This window comes from Anopheles maculipalpis, chromosome 3RL, assembly GCF_943734695.1.
Source record: "Anopheles maculipalpis chromosome 3RL, idAnoMacuDA_375_x, whole genome shotgun sequence".
Taxonomy (NCBI): Eukaryota; Metazoa; Arthropoda; class Insecta; order Diptera; family Culicidae; genus Anopheles; species Anopheles maculipalpis.
In genome coordinates this window covers 14,908,614-14,926,913 of record NC_064872.1, presented here as the reverse complement: position 1 = coordinate 14,926,913, position 18,300 = coordinate 14,908,614, and the positions used below count along the sequence as shown (strand labels likewise).

General features: G+C 43.1%; 2 protein-coding genes across 2 annotated transcripts in view; both read right to left on the bottom strand.

The window, feature by feature from the left end:
• LOC126564214 (protein borderless) overlaps positions 1 to 18,300 on the bottom strand; it is a 116,567-nt gene that overhangs the window by 68,067 nt on the left and 30,200 nt on the right. The gene's annotated exons all lie outside the window — the stretch shown is intronic.
• Positions 8,921 to 13,440, bottom strand: LOC126565796 (uncharacterized). The gene is made up of 4 exons (XM_050223005.1): positions 13,220 to 13,440; positions 12,969 to 13,144; positions 11,037 to 12,896; positions 8,921 to 10,966 (listed from the first exon to the last, which is right to left on the bottom strand). The coding sequence occupies exons 1-4, from the start codon at positions 13,305 to 13,307 to the stop codon at positions 8,921 to 8,923; spliced, it is 4,170 nt and encodes a 1,389-aa protein (XP_050078962.1). The 5' UTR covers positions 13,308 to 13,440.

Genomic DNA, 18,300 nt, shown 5'->3' with positions numbered 1-18,300 from the left:
TAGCGATTTTCACGAGTATCTATTGCCAGGATCTTAAATTGATACTCTCAACGTGGGGAAGTAAATAATGTGATCAAAAAAATGTACTCGGGCGTGATTACAGTAATGTGGTGCGTGAGTTGTGAAGTTCGGGAAATTCAACCGCAGAGCCGTTATTCGAGGATCGGGATATTTATTGCGCTGTTCAGTATTGTGTTGTCAATACATCTTTAATTGATTCATCCAAAATCTCACCAAAATAAATTACAACAAAAGCATATTCGCTTCTCAGTCAGTGGGCAATGGATACTGAAATTCTTCCCGTTTTTTACGATCAAACAGCACCGAACATGCCAATAAGATCATCTGGCGGCAAAAACACCCCTCCGGAGCAGCACTCCGTATCGGTACAGCGTTGAATGAATTTTCTATTGGGAAACTCACTGCGATCGCCGCCATAAAACACGGCACACTAAATTGGTGTGAAATACAAAGTCTTCAAAAAAACGACCCGCTCGGTACCACACACGACGCTGCCCGGGCGCGATCCTCGCGGGTTGTTAGTGATCACCATGCTTGACACCGTTGTTGAACACATGCCAAACATGACATGGCTGTGATGACGATCGGTTTGGGCAACAACAAAACGGCATCTACCATATGACACAACACGGTTCGAAGCTGCAGCAAAAAAAAAAAGAAGAACCCCACTCGGAAGTTGTCTCGAGTACCATCCCGTGTCGGGCGTGTTGTTCCGGATCAATGTTTACAAACACAAACACTCGGGCTGACTCGAGCGAGTACAAGTGAGTTTGTGCTGATGGGTTGTAACAGCAAACGGTCCTATGCAAGAGTGGTTATTGCACAGTGTTCGACAGTCGCATTCTGTAGAGCTTCCCTAATCTAAGGACAGCCAGTTATGGAACCTCCTCCGTAAGGTATTCCTGGGGCGATCGGCTTCGGCGGTAAACTGATAAGATTTAAACCACTCAAACTCAAAGGGCACGTGAATCCCATCGCCAACGGCATCAAGCCATGACCGGTTGTATGATTCTGTGTTTGAATGTGTGTGAGAGCATCATCGGTGTTGGCGTTTGATGGACAGTTTAACAGTAACAAGGCGCGTTTTTCTGCGCTTCTTGCATGAGCTCAACGCGTCGGGACGTTTGATTCACTGCTTGGCACACTTTCCTGTGCAGCTCTGTAACGGCTGCGCTTATCAAATGTGTGTTATGTGTGTGTGCTGTTACGTAAAAAAAGTGCTGGAATGCCGCGTCCAGGTCATGCTACTATCTACACAAACTATGCCATTTGCTAGCAATTCTAGAGAGGATTATTCGCGTTGGAATAATGGCTGAGCTTTTTACAACCCCTCTGCGAAGGTGAACACCTTCGTTTAATCCTGGGACACAAACCGGACGCAATAAAAGTTAAATGCTTTATTGTGTTTTTGTGTTGATGTAAGCCATACATATGTGTTATAGTGTTTGACCAATAGCTCAAAGCGAGGTTTAATTGTACTCGGTCTCTTGAGAGACGTATTCCAATAAGTCTAAAAGGACTTGGGGATGGGTTGGCCACCTGCGATTGTTTTTTAAACTGAATATTATAAAAGTAAAGCTATTATAGGACCTTCATGGACTAAAAAACGTTGAGAGGAACCTAATTCCCGATCTCGAATCATGAAAAATTGGAATTTTAAAATAAACAATTAAAATTACAATTTTTCTACTGGGAATGATAATACGAATTCGAACATTTAAAAATTCGTATGACTCCTGCGTCTATTTTGACATTGAAGTATTAATTTGTTATCTGAGGAATGTTTCAACTACGGCAGTCACTCATCTAGGAAGTGTATTTGACATTCAAAGGCCCAGATGGTACTGAGGAGGATGACTCTCGAATCTCATTTTGGAAACTCTCTTTTTAGTAAATGATTATCATCCCTAAAAACTTTGCATTTGCGGTCGGATTAGCTTGATCAGAACAAAACTACATCAATAAAGTATTTAACCTCCTCCTGATACAGATCTCTAATTGGTCTGTGGGGTAGAATAGACATTGATCATTTTTAAAACGTACTTTTGAAAGTTAAATCACCAATTTCTAGTATTCACCAGGGTTCAACTAGACAGTCAACTTCGTGATAATTTTGTGCCCAAACAAAAATCGTCACCAAATTTATTTCAAATAACTTATCGGCTTCTTCTTGTGATTCATTTTTCTGTATAGCCCGAAAAAAAAACCTGCCAGTAACCGCACTAATTATTTATTGCAAAACACGTGCGACAACGCCTTCCCGATATGAGATACTGTGTATCGATAAAAATATTCTTCCGCAGCAACTCTTTACCAACCATACAAACGCAACAACACGCCGGGCAGTACCAGAGAGTATTGGTGTTGGTTGCATGTTTAAAACACTGGTGTAATTGTTGTGGTCCGTTGGACAGCTCAACGGTGCTTCGTAATAGCTCAAAGACAATCTGAACCGTCACCGGCCGTCAGATCCATCAAGTCGGGTTCGAGCCGTGTCAAGTTCGGCGGTGACCACATGCTTTCCGCAACCGAACACCAATCAACGCTATCCGCAGCAGTAGCGCGACACCGCGTTCCGCCATAACAATGGCCAAGGAAGCAGCAGCAGAAGAGATTGGCTAAATTTAGAATGTCTTTAGGTAAGTACACACACACACACACACAAGGAAGCGAGGAAAAGTGTGTTTTTAAGCGAAATACAATGCCTTTCACGTTGCAAGCTGGTGGAAATGGGACAGCTCGTATCGGGGAAGGAGGGTTGGCAAAATAAAAGAGCATGATACAGCACCACCCAACGTGCTATCAGTGTCCCGGACCAGACAGTTTTTTTACCGCCCGTTCACGATCGTGGGTTTTTGTACCGCCTGCTCTATTTCATGGCACGGATAAACTGGCAAGAACTGACCCATTGCTGTTTGGAGTGGCCCTCTGGTTCAGGTGGGCTAACGATTATCTTCGGCGGCTGGTGCAAACCTGCATGATGCTTACGAAGTGGCTACACAATACACGCCAACGGTTTTCGGGTTGATAAGAGCGCACCTTAGTGATAACCTGCGATAAGTGTGAAACTGAAGACTTCAATTGAATCATTTCTCTCGCATGCCCAGCGCTAAGTGTAAGTCACACGACAAATCGAGTCGACCTCAAAAATTTGAATTTGAGTTTGAAAACCTCAAAAATAGCAGCTTTTTTCTTCAAAATTCTAGTTCTAGTTAGTGTCTCTTATCTTCGAAAAGTTTCTTTGGATGTTGTTAAACCTGCCTCACCAGATCTGACATTAATCCATTACTGTGGTCTAGAGTACACGGCCAGTGACTGGACAGTTTTGGAATTAAACTTCCCATTAATCTTGGCACGCATATCACCCCGGATCTCAACACTCAACACAGGATCAGTACCGTATTGCCCATACTCGCCCAAACAAAACGCAAAAACACACACGCACACTCGCGTACACTCAGATCAAACGAGGAAGAAGAAGCACCATTAATTAGAACATTGCTGCTGATGACATGACGCGGTGGTGTAACTATTATACCACCCCATCCCCCTTCGGCACACTGTGTCCCCGTCCAAAAGCTGCTCCACATACTCCACATCGTACGGTTCCGATTGCGACTGTTGTTTCACGCTGATGATGAGGTTGTAAGAATAGTCGAACTCGGCGCGTTTCCTGCACCCATTGAACGGCAGCACTCCCAACACACATGCACCTTTGTAAAGCAAATACTCGCTGGTCACTAATTTTCATGCCATAATTGACATTAATTTATACATCGGTACACATGCTACTACGGGCGGCCCCCGTCACGATGCCCGGTTGCTTTTTGCCATATTTTCGCACACACTCTGTTGATGTGATATGTTTGGCATTTTTTTTATCACTTGCTCCAGATAGCACGATCACTTTTCACCTTTGCTTTTCCTCTTTTTTTCCTATCAAATTTGCATATCCAACAGGCTAAGATCTATCACACTGCAGCTTTTGTTCTACATTCTTTTTAGCTTCAATGTTGCTCCTTTTCCCAAACACTAAAACAAATGCTTTGTTGCTTCCTATTTTTACAAACTTTGTTTTCAACACTGCCCTTTTTATTCCTCCACACACCGTTACATCGTTTGAATTGGGTTTTTTTTTATTTGAATTTCACTTTTTTTCTTCAAATTTTTCTTTCCCCTCGATCTCACTTTCAAGCGTCACCATACGCACGCGCACGCTAATCACACGCACACACACACATGCTTAATTTTTCCACGAACCACCCCAAAGTGTTGTGGGGGTGTGTGCCCGTCTGAATGTCCGCAGTGACACAATGTCATCCCATCATCTTGACCGCATCACGAAGACTGACCGACACGATCAGCCGCCCGTCAGCTCCGACTGGTGTCGTACTCGGGATGACGGTTGACGGACATCGGGACGACCGTGAAATCGGTTCCCCGCTCGATGATAATCGGCGCACGCATGTACACATCGAAGAAGAAAAAAAAGTAAAGCCAAAAACAAAAGCCAACTTGAAGAATATCTCCTGAACGGAGAGGAAGTCCATCTAAGACGCCGCTGAGAACGACCGGGGAAAACGTATCTTTCGACTACCTGTTGATGCCGCGACGCGAAGATACGTTTCTTAAGGATCGTGCACGAAACAATTCACACACTACGTGTGTTCTTGATGAAATGTTTTAAAATATCGAACCGGTTTACACGCGCCACTTATCGGATGTGTCAGGTGAGACTGCCGGAAGCCACTGCAATTCTGGCCACATCACACACGAGACTGCAGAGTGTTTCTATCTAATCGATAGACTTGCAGACCTTCTTGGGCCCACCTTATCAATGCTCACAGGCTGACTCATACGTGTGAGAAAACAGACGTCTTTACTTATCAGGCACAAGCAGTGAAGGGCTCCCTATGACAACTCTGGCAAGATATTGGACTTCTTCTTTAAAAAAAAAAAAGGTTCTTATCATACCACTGCTCAGTGTGCGTGTCAGCCATTGGTTTCACTGATTTACAGTCCAGAAGTAACGACAGCTTCATTAACCATCGTAAATTGAGCTACATTAAATGTTTTTCTCTTTTCTACAATCCTCCATTCGCAACTAACCTCACACACGCGCTTTACGCGGACTTCAACTGTTCTACCCTTTATAGAGCGCACTCGCGTACCCGCGTACGTGTTCTTGTTTGGTTCCGTGCTTTCGCTGCTATATGGCGGCCGCTACTAAGCGATTTAACTAACGCCAACGAACTAGCCGCTACGGAGACAGCGGACCAAGTGTGCACAACCGCTCCAAACCGCGTACCGGTGGGAAGGTCTCATCGGTCACACAGCCGCGCATCTGATCGCATCATTCTCACGATCCAGCCGGACGCGGGCCACGCGAGAGTGCGGTTCGTTTTACATCGGGCGACAAGTGGTCTTGCAGTAAAATGGTTTGTTTGGTTAGTTTTAGCAGGATTTATTATTGAATTTTTGTCAATTAATAGTGCCTTATTTAACATTAATTTAATAACTTTTTTTACAATATATTATCACCTTGCTGAAAGATCACTTAAATCTGTGCGCTATTTAAACTGTCCGTTACGAGCCTCTCTCTAATCAATCATCTAGTGACATATATTTTTGTGCATCACTGTACTGACACATGATCTGATTAGTGGGTTTTCTCCCGATCACTCTCGTTAATCGTCAAGGGGCTCTCGTTCTAACGCTGCCTGCTTTGTAGTTCACCTTCTATGCTAGTTGATGTTGCATTTGTTCTGTTTGCATGATTCTCTCTCTCACTGTCTTCCACTTTCGCTCTTTCTCTTTTCTTATGTTTTGCTCTCCAAAAAATTAATAGCTTTAAAATCAATTAATCTTATACTAACGTACACAATTACCTTAGTATCTTCCATTTTAGTTTAAAATCATACCTTAATTGTTGAAATAATTTTAATTAATTCTCTAAGCAACACCAAAAAAAATTCATTTACTTTTTGATGGACTAATTGTTATTAATATTGCTTTGGATTTAATTAAAATAATGACACCCATAAAATGATTGTTGGTGCTATTTAATTACCAATTTCAATTCGTCTGTTCTATTACCCAAATTATCAGTCTAGAGGTCTAGGTTGGTTTGCTTTAATTGTCTGCTTGCTTTATGGCATACGATTCGCAAATGTTAATCACCTACAAACATGCTGCCACAGCTGGCCGCTTATCATGCGTTTGCTGAAAGTCGTAAATAACAACAAATTTCAAATGAAAATGCGCAACGGTTAGCACACATGCAACACCAAAAGGAACCACCGTCAGACGAATGTTGTGTAATTATTAGCAATTTATGTGGATTTTCCCAACAAAGATGTGTTTGTAGAGGTTCGTTTAAGGGCAATAACTAAGAAGAATTGTTTTGTAATCATGATAAGGATTGCCTATGTAAAGTACTACTTGAACCAATTATAATGTCTTACTTGCTATGAGCTGCTAACCCTTACAGCAGGACTATGGAGTGGAAAGCAGAAAACCCGAGGGAAAAGTCATCAATCTCCATTAGCTAGCGGTCGGTAAATCTTCCAAAGGAAACGCTAAACATGTCCCCCGATCCTCATCCTCCATTCTCCATATCAACAGCATTCTCACTAATCACCACTACTAACAGCTCCGTTTGAATCAAACCAAACTCAGAAGTCTTTGACTGGAAGGCAGTGGAGAAAACTTATCTGTGCTGCGGGATTTTTTAAATTACTTAATTGCCATTTTCCTTTTTCACAAACAGACGGTGAACAATTAGCATACGCGCCATTAAGCAGACAGGACAGGGAAGGTAAATGGACCATCAAACGAAACGAAGAAAAAAGAAAAAGAAGACATTTGTCCCAGTACAGCTTGACGTAATAGAGACATTTGGCCCTAACCCGTGGAGAATGTGCTCATCCCGTGTCATCATCGTCATCATCATCGTTCGCGTCGTTCACGTCTTCGGATGTTACTCATTTTCTGCAATCTACAATTCAAATCGTGCTACCGAGTTCCTTCCTTCATCCCCTTTGGCATGCATTTAAGGGAAGCGGGTGGGAGCAATAACGTGGGTAGAGTTTGTGTCATTCGCCAAAGTAACCACCGCACTGGTCCCGCTCAAAGTCATACTAATTCCGATTACTACAAATTGATACCTTCCTTTCGGTGTGTTACATGGAGACGCTTGGTGTTTGTGCTCACTGTAAGCATAAGCAATGAGCTTCTGACCATTCCGTGGATGGTAAATAGTGCATATTGCGCCCTTGGTGAGTAGACTTGCTACCATCGGAAACAGCGGATTTTTTTACAACCAGAGTAACTAGTCTTAAATTCAAGTTTTCGATCTTTGATAGGAAGACGAATTCCAATCGAAGATGAGGGAGGCTTAGTTTAGACAATTGGTTCTCTTTTTTTCGAGATAGTACATCCCAGTCGTTGTTCTGGGGGAGCCTTTGCAATGCCTGTGCGAAGAACCAGAATTCAAACGTTAATGAAAATACTTATTCCAAGAGTATCACGAATTTATCGTCATTTTTCCGGACCAAAAACTCCACAATTTACAACACGTTGACAAAATCTTAAGGTTCTGTTATGACCAAACGATCAAGAGTTTTAATTTTTTCATATTAACTATAAAGATAACAAATCGTCTCATATAACTGTGGGTGATGATGGAAAACAAAAATTAGACATCTGTAGTCTAAGTCAACCATGAAATTGTTGGGTCAAAAACAAAAATTAATGCATTGACTCGTTCGACAGATTTTTATACAAACAGGCGACTGAGAAATAAAATACAGGAACTCCTTTTCCTTTCCTTTGTAAGCCTTAAAACCTCAAGAGGCCTTGAGGTCTACTGTAGATAACTTAACACATTACCATTTGCTAGATTTCTACTCCCTTATGTCCCCCGACAGGACCTGAGTCATTATTGACATCAAATTGGTGATATGTATGTCTCATGTCTGCAGGACAAATTTCTACTCCGTCTTGTCTAATAAATGATTCGGTAGGGTGTTCTGAAAACAATTCCCCATGGAATTCTATTGATGGCAGCTGAAGAAGTTAGTTTTTATTGAGTCAGCGAAGAGTAACTTTAATCAACTACACTGAAAATATATTTTTTTACAAGCGCCGTCAGCCACTTTTTCTGAGTGGTTGTTTAGTGGACGGCTAAGGACGAATGCTTCAGACATAGACAACAAGTTTTGTATTACAATCCCTGTCTCGATCAAAATGTTCTTTACCATTAGCTTCTACCAGCTCCATCCTTTGTTTTCCCTTATCGGGGACTGTGCATTTTAAGTTCAGATGGGTAGAAAATCTTCCTCAGGATAGTTAGGATATGCTTTACTATCTTCAACTTTATGTTGAAGATCGTATGTTTTAATTGTAGTTGCTTTGGTAGCCCAAATTAAGATGGATGGAATACGTTAAATGAATCCTTTCAAAAGATTGGAATTTTTGATTAGAAGAGACCAGCCCAAGTTTTTTTTTTTTCGTACATAAATCACGTCGCTGCTGAAAGGCTAATATATCAGGTCATCGAATAAAAAAATGTGTTTGTCTATTTTGTCTATTTCTTAAATGTGTATGTATTTTACTTGAAAACGTTACTTTTTTAATTATTATGCTGTATGTTGTACATTGGACATGAATTTGTAATTAAAATAACAATCAAACATTCGATCGGGAACATTGATAAGCTTAACATAAATCCACCCAAGTTTTACAAAAGAAGTTCGATTAACATAATCAGTTAATACAACACAGCACTAAAAATGCAGAACGATTTTATTTCAAACAAATGGCTTGAAAAAAAAAGTTAAAACCCTAAACGAAACATTTAAATATATATTCCTATACACCACTTTACCGTCCCTCTTTCTTACTGCCGTTTATGCTTATCGTTACTTTTCAGCTTCTTTAACAACTCGGCAGCTCGCTTTTTTCGTTCCACCATTTCTTGCTCATCCTTAACCCGCTGTGGAATAGCCGGATTAAAGTCCGGCATTTTGTTTCCTATCCGTTTCCTTCGTGCTTCTAGCGAACTGTCCACACTTTCCGCTGACTGTTGGTTAATATTGGCAATGATTCCCCCAATGTTTGCCAGCGAGTGTGTGGGTCGCTGTGAGGTTGATGGTTCCTCCTCGGACTTTTCCTTGTCACCGGTCGATGTACCATCTTTAGATGCTTTTTTACGACCACGCTTCGGCTTTGCTGTCGTTCCTGCGCCTTCAGTTACTCGCTTGCGAACAGTGGCAGCAACTTTTTTGGTTGGTTTAGCATCAACAAAATGATCATCTTGTTCCTCGTCTTTCACATTCTCTCCATGGGATGAGACTTCACCGTCCAGCTCGTGCTCTTCTTCAATCGAATCCAGATCAATCGTTTCTGGCGTATCCTTCCCCGCAGCCTGCTTTCGTTTCCGCCCAGCGGGTTTCTTTGCTTTCGTAGGACTTTTCTTCTTCGCTTTCACCACCTCATTCGGATCGATTTTGCCCGCCATCGTATCTACCGCGTGCTGAACCCGCTTGCTAACCTTCAACCTGCTCTGACCGACTGCACTCTGAACCTTGAAGTAATTCTTGATCGATGCCTGAGACTTACGTTCATCCAAACGCTTCAACACTGGCAGCAATATATCGTTCGTTTTCGTTTGCGTCCAGCCAAACTTTTGGCGCGCATAATCACGCAGCCGTTCCGCGTCCGGATAGCCCCAGCTGAATTCTTCCTCACTGAAATCGACCGTCGGTCGGAGATACGCTTCGACCACACCCGTGCTCGGAAATCCCTCCCCAATGTCAATGTTTTTCAGTTTGGATTTTAATGCCATTCTCGCGCCACTTGCTCCATTCCTACCGTGCTGCCACCAATCGCGGAACTTTCGCAACCCGGACAACATCGACATCATCTCGGATGTTTCGCCCGTTTGTTCTGGAGTCGGTGGAAAGGACGCCAATATTTCTAGTGCCGTTACAGCACCGATACCATGAATTCCGGTCGTATAATCGCTTCCTACAAGCAGTGCCAGTTGGATTAGCTTCTTTCGATCCATGTGAAACATTTGCTCAATGCTCTCGATCGTAAATTCGAGCACCAGCTTCTGTTGGTTGAAAAAGTTTTTGTACACCTTCTTCCCACCAAACAACCAAATATCGCTATCGTCCGTTATTGTACCATCCGTCAGCTCGATCTGATTCAAAAATGCACACTGCGCTTCTGCCTCCATCGGTGCCACTATGTACGGTACGCCGAAAATCTGCAGCAGCTCCATACAATCGTTACGCATCTGATCCGTAATTGATACGCCCAGCCGGGACTGTTTGTTTTTCTCACGTTCCAGCTCACGTTCCGTTTGTGCCAGATCAAGTGCCATCCGTTTCAGCTCGAGCGGTGTGTGCGCTTCCTTCAGTGTGTCCGCCATTTCGGTGATGAGGCCTTCCGCACTAACAGGCTTCGGTTCCGCTGGTTGTGGCGGAGGCATCTGTTTACTCGTGGAGGGTTCGGGTTCGGCAGGAAACAACTCTTTTGAAACCGATTTACCAGGAGTAGATTGATTGTCTTTACCGTCTGCTTGATTTGATTTCTTTGCCGAAGGTGGAGTTTTGTTGACAAAGAATGGTTTCGTTACATGCGGTACTGATTCTTCCGGTTCGATTGATTTATGTGAATCCTTGCCGGGTGTGCGTGCAAGTACTAAGTGTTCCAAAGTTCCTTTCTTAGCAGGACTGTCCATGATTTCTATAACCGCTGCGTTTGCAGTGGGCAACTCGTGATCTTCAATTGCTTTCGCTGGAGTTTCTGATTCTTCCTTGTGCTCATCGACGGGAACAATTGGCTTGACGGGAGTTTTTTGAGTGATTGAATCGGCATCATAAATAATTGTAGCATCACTATCATCGGCATCTTCTCCATCGTTCCGTTCGTGAAACTGTAACAACAAAGGCATAATTAATTTACTATTATTTTTTCAAAATTCTCGATGATAAAGACGAACTGACCTTCTCAACATCATCAAGTTTAATTTCATCTAATTGTAGAGCCCCCGCTTTCAACTCCTCCAACTGCAATTTCAGCTTTTCACTTATACTTTTCAGATCTGTGCTTGGTGCAACTGGAGCAGGGACGTCCAAAACTGGAACAGACGGTGCTATAATATCTCCTAAATCAATCACCGGTGGAGCTTTCTTCAAATTTTCAAGTTCTTCCTTTAGCTGAGCATTTATATCGTCGACTTTCTTTATCTTCAGCCCGATAAATGCTTTTGGAACATTTAAATCCTCTTCGTTTGAGAGTTCCTTATAATCTGAACTATTTTTTTCTTGCATAATATTGCTCACTTCTTTAATTGGAATACTGATTATCGGTGGGTTTGGTTGATCATGTTTGGTTGCGGGATCAATCTGTACTTTTTTTACCTCATCTTCCTTCGCTACGCTAAATATATCCGCAAATATATCATCCTTATCGCATACTCCTATATCCTCCTGCTTAATGATCACCTCCACGACTTCCTTCTTTTTTGAATGACCCGCATCCGAGAGGTTCTTCAGATCATCGATGGTAAAATCAACGATAGGATTGTAGTGAGGTTTGAAGTGGTTGGTACTGTTCAACGGCAGGGATATGCCCACCTGAGAATCGTTCAAATTATCCTCCGGCACATCGACAAAATCTGAATCGGATTCCGTATCCGGTTCACTGTTTACCTTTTCTGATGGTTCCTTCTCCTCAACGGCTTTCTCTTGCTCTTCGCATACTTCATGTACGGTGGCCAATGTGCGTTGCACTATAGAATCTCCATTATGCACAAACATTTGCGACATAGAATCATTAATGTCTCCACCATCCACATCTTGCGTTTGATGCAACAGTTCATTAAATTCTTCATTCGTCAGCCCACCGTACTCGAGCATAAAACCCCGGGCTAAGCTTTGTGCAGCATTCCCGAGAGCTTGCTTTTGCTTTCGCGACATACGCAACTCTTCCTCATCTAGCTCGATCACGGCGTGAGGATCCTCATCCTGCATTAACGACATTTTAATCGCCAGCTGTAGCTCTTCATCCATCTCTTTGTCATCGTCCTCGGTGCGCATTTCGCCTGCCAATTCTTCCTTAGTCAGTTTTGGCAATTTCGGTGCTTTTGGTGCAATTTTTTCTGCTTCTTCACGTGCTTTCGCTTTCTCGATTGCTTTCTGAACATCGCGCACCAGCAGAAAACGGGTGTTTTCATCCGATGCGATCTGTTGGGCCGCTCGATTTGACGATGTCTCTACACCTTCCTCATTTAGCAGCGATTCCAGCTCCGCCAATGAGAGACATTTTCCACCCATTTCCTTCTCCGCTTCCTCGAGTTCCACCTGCACCTGGCGTCGTTTTAGCAAGCGTTTCATTTGAAACGAGGAAAATGAATCACTCTCAACCGGTAGCTCGTGCAGTCGGCCCCAGGAAGACTGTTTGCGTGTTTCCTTGATGTCGTTCAGAATTTCGTGTCGTACATCAGCTGGTAGATTTTTAAAGTAAACGCTGGTAACATCGATTGCGTTCAGGTTAAGGTGATAGTAGTTCCGGGAAGCTTTTTCATCCATTGAACTATCACTGCGGTCCAGATCAATCGGTTCTTCGGGTGCTTTCAGCGGTGGCAGTTTGAATATCGCATCAGGATCCTCCTCTCGGTCGGGCTGTTTACTCGTGCTTGGACCGCCGTTTGTGATTGCTTTTTTCGAGGGCGATATAAGAATGTTTGTGGCCGATCCAAGTGCTTGTTGGACAACTTTTTCCTTTGCCAGTGTTTCGAGTAGCAGCTGCTGTATGCGATCTGCCTCATTTTGATAGTTGTTTTTGCTCTGGTGACGCTTTGCCTGCAAGAAAAATACATTGAATAGTGAAGGATTGAGAGCGAGTTAGCGGTGAATCATACGAGATCCACTTACTATGGTTTGCTTCTTCAAAATGGGAACACCTCCATCGAACACGAATATTGGTTTGATGCGATAGTACATCAGTTTACACAAACGATGAAACAAACCCAGCACATGAGCGTTTGGTAAAGCGCTTCCCTTGGAATCCTGGAACCCTTTTATCACCTGATGCAGCCAAATCGATATATCTACATCAAGCATCATCGAAACAATTAAAAAAAATCATTGCAAAAGATCACACACAGGAAGCTGCTGCAACTTACCCACGGCCAACACTTTGTTCTCCAGCGTATCTAGTGGAACCGGTTTACCGGACTGTTCGATTAGCTTCCAAAGTCCTAAAACTCCCATATTTTTGCCGATTACACACAATGCCGGCAGGAGAAATTCGTGGCAATCCCTATTGCAATGAATTTTCGCGCCGTTCTATTGCTAAACATTGTTCAACGCACCTGGCAAACCGGAATGTTCGTGAATGACAGCAGCCGGCAAAAACACAACAAACATTGCGAAACACCGTGAATTTATACGTACGGGTTGAGTAGTCCATTTGATTTGAATCTTTTTCAGTGCTCGTTACAAACGTCCATTTGAAAAATTGTATTAAATTTTCATTTTTTGGAGAAATTGGTCGTTCATACTTGATTTTATCCCTCATTTTTTAACTTATCAAGCTCTCGAGACGATTGAGCAATATCAAGTCATGTTGAACTCTTTTTTTAGTCAAAAACTGCATAGCGATGGACTTGAAGTTGAAGGCCGTTCATCGAATTTCTCCCATTTCATTCGCTTATAAGCTATTAAGTTGTAAAATTTGCAACTTTACTGAACTCATATCATGCTCAGGCTGGTTGTTGAATGGACGCATTCGGGTTCAAATCTCAATCGCATCGACCGTTGGATCGTAGCACTGACTATTGAGCTATTAGTAAATTAAATCAGAAAAAGACAATCTGATTATACTTGAGATTTTAGCGTCATACAAGAGAATGTAATAAGTATCTTGTGTTATGTTGGATACGTATTCATTTTATTATAATACATAAATATTTATATGAACGATACATTTGTAGGCCGAGAGCGATCCCTTTCTTCAGACAGCAGGACCGGGGCTCAGTTGCTATCCGTTCCATTACCCAATAATGAGGACGGACTATCCAACTACATGGTATTATCAAGCCTAGTAAACTATACTATGGTTTGTGTGATCCAGTCAATCGATAAGCTAAGAATAAAACATATTTACCATGCCATGGATTAAAAAATAAAATTCATCTTTTAACACTGAAACTATTAAGAGCGCCACAATCAAAACCAAATATTAAAACAACTTAAATTACAAAAATAAGATTAATCAATTAGAAAACCTAAAATGTCACCGAAACAGAAAACAGTAGAAAAAATAGAAAAATTTTAGAATTAGGCTTCTTGCAATACCTCTTGAAATCTTGAATCTTGAAAGATTATCATATTCAATTCCTTCCTTGTTCCATAGTGAAAATCTCTCACAAACAGCGTACACCTATTTTCCTAGACAGCTAAACTAACTTTCACATGAGGGGTTTTTCTCGCATCTCATCGTGTATCTCTCATTTTCCACAATAAAAACAGCTGCTATACTCTACAACAGCATCCACTCTCACACTCTCCGTTTTCTCGATACAAAACATTCGAAGATGAAAGGAAGCACCATCCAAATGCTCTGGTCCGGTACAGGCTACGCTTCTCAGACGTGTATAGACTCTCGTGCGGGAAGGTAGACGCCGCCGTTGTCCTTTTAACGTTGCCGACACTGTCGTCCCCAAGGCACAAGTGTTCGTTGGCTTACAGTAGAGGGCATCGAATTAAAAAAAAAAACTCGGCCAATTTCCGTGCGAGAACGAGACACGCGTACAATCGCCCAAAGTGGTGTGCGAAGTAAGAAAATCGAATGCCCTCTTAGCTTTGTGTGTTTAAATAATTGTTGTGCGGTGAAGCAAAAAAATGGATCCAAAATTGTATCTATCAGTGCGAAAGTGAGCTGCAATAGGGAGTTACAGGAATACGAGTGCTTCCAGAAGTGCATGTGCAGTAAATGGGATAGTTTTTCACGTTTTAATGTTTAGTGAAACAATGCACGAGATAGAGTCGCTCTCCCCCCGCGATGTGTGTTACATTAAACGATGTGGTTGTTTTTTTCTGGCCCCTCATTTGCCCTGTCAAACGTACCAACTAGCGTGTGCAATCCGAGTCCGAGTGGCCGTGTTCGAGCGAGAAAATGTATCCTTTCTTTTTATTTTAGAATCGCACGCTATACCACTGCCCCATAGGACGGAGAGTGTGTACGGTGAGAGAACGCACCGTTTGATGGAGAGTGAGAATGACAGTTACGGCTAATCTCACCGAAATGGGAGGTCAGCATCCATCCGTCTGGTGGGCAGGAAAATGGCAGTAGGAGAGAAAGAGAGAGATAGAGCGCGCGGACGGCTTGCTTCTAGCCTCGAAATAAATGTTGCGGCCGTAGCGAGACCAAACCAATGGGGGCCACGAGCCGCGTTTGATGTAGTGTGTAAATATGTCCAAACAGCATGAGGCACCATCATTAGGGAAGATCATTATTTACTAATACGTACGTACGATTTGTCTTCGAGAGGAACACCCCGAGGAGCCCACCGTTTGGCACTGGCAAAAGTCAGTCAGCAAACTTCCCCAAGCCAAAGGAGACACAACATTTTGGCCGACCGGAGTAAACGGAAGCTAATAATGGTGGACCGGTGTGTCAACTTCATGGCTTGCTGCTGCTACTACTGCTGATGATGATGATATGTGGGGTGGGTTGCGTGTTGGAAGTTGACCGAAAAGAATGCTGCCGGAATACTTAACAAAACAGCGCTCTTTTGTCGAGGTCTGGCTATACCATGGGGAGGAAGTGAAGTCCGACAGCGTTAGCGTGGGAAGACACACAAGTGCTTTTCGGTAGCGCCGGACATTGATGATGGTTTGTTTTGAATATAAAATCTCCCTATCGGTTAACGAAATCAAACGAAAACGGGGCTAATCTTAACAATTTCCGTCCGGTATTTGCGTACAGCGATGGGACATACCTTTTGTGTATGTGTGTGTGTGTGTGTGTGTGTGTGTGTGCGTTTGATGTTTTCCGCGTGCCATATCACGCCGATGGTTCTTAGGGACAAAACTGGACAATTTTATCCTTCGTTAATCCGAGGCATGATCTGCGTAACAAATTTTGAAGCAATTTTTTTACTCTCGCTCTCTTGCTGGTGAAAATAACCCATAGACCTCCGCCGAACACCGGTAATAAAGGTGGGGGAATGAGGACGAGGAATGACGCCATAATGCAATATCCTGTCTGTAAGGATGTCCACCATGAAAGTACGTTCATGTTTATCGGAGCTTTTCCTTTTTTTTCCTTCCGTCCCTCTGTACCTTTTATCAGCGATTACTTTTACACGAGAACACCTTCACTCCTTGTTAAGCATAGAAGGAGCAGCTTTTTTCATCTACGCCGTTTCCATGGCAACACTGCCAGAGCAGAGACAAAACTTCCGTTGACACTCGCCACGCTGAACAAGATTTTCCAACTAACGCAATCTCTTCCGTTTTCGGTTGCGCCCTTGCACGAGTGTCGCCCTGTGCAGGGAAGAAAGCAAAAGTACACTTTCATTCCCAGAACACTGTTATAATCCATTCCCTTGCCCAGTTGATCTTGCTGAGTGGCAACAACACAGCACAACACAGGAATGGAAAAGGACCCAAGACAAAAAAAAAAAATCGCCTGAAACGAACGCCCGAAGTGCCATTTTTCACATCTTCCCAGATGTTTGCCTAGTTTTTCTTGCCAGCCCTCGTTATTTTTCCCTTCTCTTCTTGCTTTCATCCTTTACGAAGCAAAGTATTGTGCATGGTTGCCGTTTGCTTTTTTCTTCCTGCGAGGATATTCCATCTTGTCACAGGAACTGACTGACGCGCTGTTGACATTTCGTCCGTCAATCTGCGATTCACATCCGGACGGGGATGATGGAATCATCATCATAGTGTTTTCCACCAGCAAACACACCCTTGGTGAGGCGCGGATTTCTTCATCAGCACCCGGGCCACCGGTGCACAAAGCACACGAAGCCACTCCTTTCTGCGTCCGCTACGGCAGAAAGGCGAGGCAACGTTTCTAAATGATCAATTTCCTACTGATTACGTATTCTTTGGAGGTTTGCCTTGCCTAGCGATGGTGAAATGGCCCGCCCAGTGGTGTGCTTGGGGGAAGGGAAAGTTAACGCCGAGAGTGGCGGAAAAAATAATCAACTAAAGGCCGTTGGATTGGGCCTTCGACACCTGTTAGTCTGATGGAGTTGGGCGTAATTGAACGGGGAGACATGGCGGGCAATGTGCATTGGGTTGGGATCGTTTTGCTCTGGTTAGCTTATAGTTGCTCGTCATATGCAGTAGGTGATAAGTGAGTGTGTTACGGCTGGCCATTTGAACGTACTCAAGCTGATGTACAGTTCGCTAGCTTGGCGTCTACATTGTACCTCGGTGAAATAGATCCCAAAAATAAATCTACTTGCAATATATTATCTTCCCTCCGTGGTAGTTAATTATGAAATCAATTTAAAATGTTAAAACATAATATCTGCTCTACTCCGCTTCGTTGCCAAACAGCGACGATTGCGTAGGCAATCGCTCAATGTTTCACTTAAGATGTCGCCAAACACCTGGCATGTCGCCCTAGGGTCGATCGTCGTGCCCCGATCGACACTAGCGAACACACTAGTACAAGCGAAGACAAGACGAGACGAAAGAATAAACACAACATCAAACTTCCTTGCCTTGTTTGTCACCTTAATTCTTTGCACAGAGCGCCACCAGCATCAGCGAGTTTGTGTGCGATACCGAAAATAGTTTCCCATCGGGAGGGAACCGAACCAAAGACAACGGCCGGATAGCCGCAGGGCCACGGGGATGGCGCGCGTTTTTTGGATTATTATTATGTAACGAAACCAAAACAGGACAGCATCAACGTGTCAATGTGTGTGAGAGTGTATTTTCTCCCATCCCATACACAAGTTTGGTTGTTGTTTGTTGCCGAAAATTGGAAAACTTGCAGTCTTTTTCGTTCGGCACTTCGACAACACATCACCGATCATCGTGCGCTTGTGTGAGTGTTTGGGAAGGTTTGGAGTAAAACAAAACACAGTCATTCTTTTGGGGTTGTTATTGTTGCAAGTTTTCCAACCGTTCATCTTACGCTCTTCGCCACAGCAACTTTGCCAGTGGAAAACTGTGGAAAACTTTACCCACAGTGCTGATTTTTAATGTTCTAATTATGAATAATTCTTCAGCGAAGCGA

Bases quoted from the DNA above. Each gene is read 5' to 3' on its own strand.
- LOC126565796 (XM_050223005.1), bottom strand. From the start codon at position 13,307: ATGGGAGTTTTAGGACTTTGGAAGCTAATCGAACAGTCCGGTAAACCG. The intron at 12,897-12,968 runs GTAAGTGGATCT...TTTTTCTTGCAG, and splicing joins TTTTGAAGAAGCAAACCATA to GCAAAGCGTCACCAGAGCAA. The intron at 10,967-11,036 runs GTCAGTTCGTCT...TTGTTGTTACAG, and splicing joins AACTTGATGATGTTGAGAAG to TTTCACGAACGGAACGATGG.